Genomic DNA, 5,000 nt, shown 5'->3' with positions numbered 1-5,000 from the left:
ACTGTGTAAAAGTAAATCTCCCATGTTGTGTGACAGACATAAAAGTAGAATAAAGAATTGTGAAGTGTAAACACTTTATAATTCAATCCCCAAATCGGGAAGTTTCCGCGCCCCACCCTGTAATAACAATAATACTAATAATAATAATAATAATAATAATAATAATAATAATAATAATAATAATAATAATAATAATAATAATAATAATAATAATAATAATAATGATAATGATAATAATAATAATAATAATAATAATAATAATAATAATAATAATGATAATAATAATAATAATAATAATAATAATAATAATAATAATAATAATAATAATAATAATAAAAATAATAATAATAATAAAATAATAATAATGATGATGATAATGATAATAATAATAATAATAATAATAATAATAATAATAATAATAATAATAATAATAATAATAATAATAATAATAATAATAATAATAATAATAATAATAATAATAATAATAATAATAATAATAATAATAAAATTATTTGGAAAAAAAGTTCGATAAGAAAAAAAAATCCAGTTATAAATTATACCAGAGGAACGAATATCATGGCATATTTTACATGGGTGGTTTCAGTCCAAATAGTGAATATTTTTCTTTTAATCAAATGTGCCTAATAGATATGCTTATGCAGACGAAAAGATAAGTTTATCATTATATGTTTTGCTAAAAAAAATCATTGGAATGCATGTATTTCCGTACTAAGCTAAGTAATCAAAGTATATAACAGTTTATCGTAAATATAAAGCTAAACATAGAACTTAGATTTAATTAGAAAATGGGCAAGAATTACTTTACTAATAGAGTGGTTAACGTATGGAATAAAATAAACTTAGTCACAGAGTAGTGACCGCGGAAACTATCGGTGATGATAGGTAGTCATGGACTTGGAACTACCTAGTATAGGCCTTATGGTCTCTTACAGTCTCTTTCATTCTTATATTCTTCGAGTTGTGAGTGGTTACAATGTTTATTGTCAAGTAATCCCAAACTAAAATGTGGTATCCGTGATCACCCGCCATAATAGAAAACGGTTACTTAGGTCCAATATAACGTACCATTTAAAAAAAGACCTTATTTTCGTGTAACATAGGATCCATAATAGCTTACGCGATGCATCGTCTCGTGCCTCCGCATTTTTCAACACGTTCGTCCGTGCTCGATGTTCTCTTTCAGTTGAATACAATTGTCGTACGCTGTCTATTTAAACACAATGAAAAGATATCTAGAATGTTCAACAATAAACATAATTGTCTGGCGCTATGGTATGACAACGATTAATATACGACAGTTTGTATTTGATACGAGATACTATGTCACAGAGTCACAGACTACCGCGGTCAATCTTGGTAGCATTAACATTGAAGTTGTTGTTGTGTGGTTGTGTTATATGGCGCGTCCTTGTAATTCGAGTGATATGGATTCAACAGAAATTGTTCGTGAACTAATAAAAAACTAAACACGATCTGGTAATCTGTGCCGAGGTTAACCGTAGTTGGAATTGAGTTTACAATGCGGATAGGTGAGTACAGTAGATGCACAATTTCTATCTACATATGATCTTAAGGCAGTGGTTCTGCTGTTAAGTGCGAACACAGTTTTTCTGTTGGGAGTTTATTACATCGATCTACATACAAGCACGTCAGGAGGTGATCTGTATGACCCTAAATCTTGGGTATTAGGGTCACATTGGTGACCCCAAAGTGACCCGTGCCCAAGTGACCCTAATACCCAAGTGCTTCGTACTTAAGTGATTTGGGGTCATACAGATTACTTCATGACGTGCTTGTGTGTAGATCGATGTAATAAACTCCCAGCAGAAAAACTGTGTGTTTGCGCTTAACCACAGTTCTTAACTTGGGGTACCTGTATCCCCAAAGGGGCACGAAATAGTCAGTGCAATGGTACTGTTTGTTTACAAAGAAAGCAAAGCAACGTTTGTATCACTAATCCTTTTCATATGTTTGCATTGTATTTGCATAGGTACGTGAATTTTTTTTGAGATATCAAAAGGCATGGGCATTGAAAAATATTAAGAACCGCTGTCTTGATGATTTTCTGTCAGACATTGTTTTGCTACAAATTGAATTCAAATTAATGCGGATAGGCAAGTATATCAGATAAACATTTTTTATCTACATATTATCTCATGGAATTTCTGGTAGGTATTGTTTTGCTACAAATGGAATTCAAATTTTGATTGGAAAAGCGAGGACAAGGAATATTACAGATTTACTTAAATAGATATCTATTACTTTCACATTTTTTCCTTAGATTATAAACATGACTATTTTAGTTTCCTTGTTGATTGTCTGAATAACAGGTTGCGGCATTTGATATGTTGGAAGAAGATATATTACAAGTAACAAGACGTCAAAACTACACGTCACATGACGTCACACTACGAGGATATAGATATCAAGCATACGACTTCGCGAACGTTGGAGGAGCAGCACCAAGTGGCTGTTGAGCGTCAGGTCTAATCAGAATCCGACCAGAAGCCACTTAATTGAAATTAGGCCGACCTGAACTTGAGCTTTTTGGACATCTGGTCCGCACCAGAGACGACCGTTGAAAAGCGTACGTCCACAGAAGGTATTATCCTTATATTTTATTTTTCATAATGTATTGTTAGAATGTCCTTTCTATGTATCATAATTGTAAATGTTTTTATTTAGCATTGAGTGCATCACTCATGTAAGTAAATACACCTACTTCTGTCACATTGTAAATATTACTGTACGATCAAAAATTGATGTAGTGGTAACCGTCACAGCCTTCGTGGTCAGTTGCCTTGCTTCCTACTCACATCGCCTCCAACAGAAGTGTGGATTCCACAGATGTTATTGAAAATGATGTAAAATTTTATGAAAAATTAAATTTGGGTCTGAGTTTTCCATGAAAAATAGCCGTAGTTTTAAGTTCTTGATTTTAGTGCTTGACTGATCACTCAGTGAATGCTGAATGATCAATTCGAGGTGATTTCAATTTAGTAAAATTCAATCAAGTGGGAAATTAATCAATCTTTTCAATGCTGAAGGAAGGTTCAATTAACCAAGTTTAGTGTCCTGGTTGTCAGAATGAATATACAAGTCAATTATCAAACTAAGTGTTAATTTAAGATGTTAAGCGTCGTTTGCTTAAGCGAAAATGCGGGCACGGGAGGGACCATACGACAGTGCGTGAGCTATTATAGGCCTTATACTCCAAGGGAATACGGCCGTTATTTGCGATCGAGTTAGATTTTGGATTCCGCCTTTCCGCCAATGGCAGTTACCCCAAGAAATAGATGGTTGGAATAGTTTAGGTATAGCCAGAATAATTATACATTTTATTTCTTCACGAGAATGTTTGGATCAGGGGTTCTCAACCTAAGGTTCACGAAACTGTTTACAGGGCTTTTACTATACGCCATAGAGCTCTCGATCTTTGGGTAGATTTGCGAGACGTAGACTACAGAGGAGAGTGCAAGCGTTGGAAATGATGTGGTACTGAATCCGGGGCATATCTCCAATGAAGAAATTCACGAAGCAATTAAGCAATACGTGGGGGGGGGGGGGCAGTGCAACCATGACTTGCATCTAGCACTAGCGGGTATTACTAAACTAGCCCCGTGTCGACGAGGGCTTATATACGGGCGAATACTTCACTGTAGGAGGAAGGTACATGGCTTACCACCACGACGGTAGGAAGAGGGCGTATGGTAGAGTCGTGGCGAGACCCATGAGGCGCCAATCCCTGGTGAGCCAGACGACCAAGGGTAGCGTGCTCATGCCAGCAGTCCAGAGGATGAAGGTGGTAGCGGTGATGCGCGTCCTCCATAACGGTGACACCTGCTCCAGGACTGACAAAGGAGAGAGTGTTGTCTTTAGCCTAAGAACACAAACCTTATGTTATCCATTGACAAGTTTTTATTTCTGAAATTTCCCTAGAAATTAGACTTCCCCCTCATCTTTTTGACCATCAAACATATTTAAGTAACTTAATTCTTCTGGTAGTAAAACACAATAATACAAAAATATTGATTTTTCATATATATATATATATATATATATATATATATATATATATATATATATATGAGTGGAAAGGTGGTAGAGAAACACGGGTTAGAGCGAGAACACTGTATTACTGACGTTTCGACTACAAGTCTTCTTCAGAGTGACAGACAGCGTGTGTGTAGATCACATATACTCTCCTTATGGCTCATCCGGCTGGACGTTTCAGAAAGTCGCATGCTGATTGGCCCGATACTCCCTCCTCCACAACCAATCTGGCGGCTGCAAATGACAAGTTAACGAACCCTTCTCTGTGGTTGCTGACCTTTCCCAGTGTTATGCACGCGGACTCGACCAGCTTTCTCATTCTCCTCTCAAGTCCGGTGCAGATAGGGCGTGCTTCCTCCCATTCTGGTAAATGCCCGTGTGTGTCCACATGTACTACCAGAGAATTTGAAGTCCTGTGATGCCGTAGGTCGTTCTTGTGTTCTCTTAGTATACGGAATACCATACAGTGGAAGTCCTGCAACATATTACGGTGAGACGTCACGGGGGTTGACAAAAAGACTAAGAGAACGCAAGAACGACCTACGGCATCCCAGGACTTCAAATTCACTGGTAGTACATGTGGACACACACGGGCATTTACCAGAATGGGAGGAAGCACGCCCTATCTGCACCGGACTTGAGAGGAGAATGAGAAAGCTGGTCGAGTCCGCGTGCATAACACTGGGAAAGGTCAGCAACCACAGAGAAGGGTTCGTTAACTTGTCATTTGCAGCCGCCAGATTGGTTGTGGAGGAGGGAGTATCGGGCCAATCAGCATGCGACTTTCTGAAACGTCCAGCCGGATGAGCCATAAGGAGAGTATATGTGATCTACACACACGCTGTCTGTCACTCTGAAGAAGACTTGTAGTCGAAACGTCAGTAATACAGTGTTCTCGCTCTAACCCGTGTTTCTCTACCACCTTT

The 5,000-nt window shown here is 37.2% G+C and overlaps 1 protein-coding gene across 2 annotated transcripts in view; it reads right to left on the bottom strand.

Moving 5' to 3' along the window:
• LOC143027159 (carcinine transporter-like) overlaps window positions 1-5,000 on the bottom strand; it is a 48,342-nt gene that overhangs the window by 7,991 nt on the left and 35,351 nt on the right. For both annotated transcript variants that reach the window (XM_076188246.1, XM_076188247.1), the window contains one exon: window positions 3,704-3,872. In XM_076188246.1, coding sequence (XP_076044361.1) covers window positions 3,704-3,872 — 169 coding nt within the window. The remainder of the gene's footprint in view (window positions 1-3,703; window positions 3,873-5,000) is intronic.

Source organism: Oratosquilla oratoria, chromosome 7 (genome assembly GCF_046742065.1).
Source record: "Oratosquilla oratoria isolate Oo_2021 chromosome 7, ASM4674206v1, whole genome shotgun sequence".
Lineage (NCBI taxonomy): Eukaryota > Metazoa > Arthropoda > Malacostraca > Stomatopoda > Squillidae > Oratosquilla > Oratosquilla oratoria.
The sequence above is the reverse complement of the archived record's forward strand: the minus strand, read 5'-3'. Positions and strand labels throughout refer to the sequence as shown.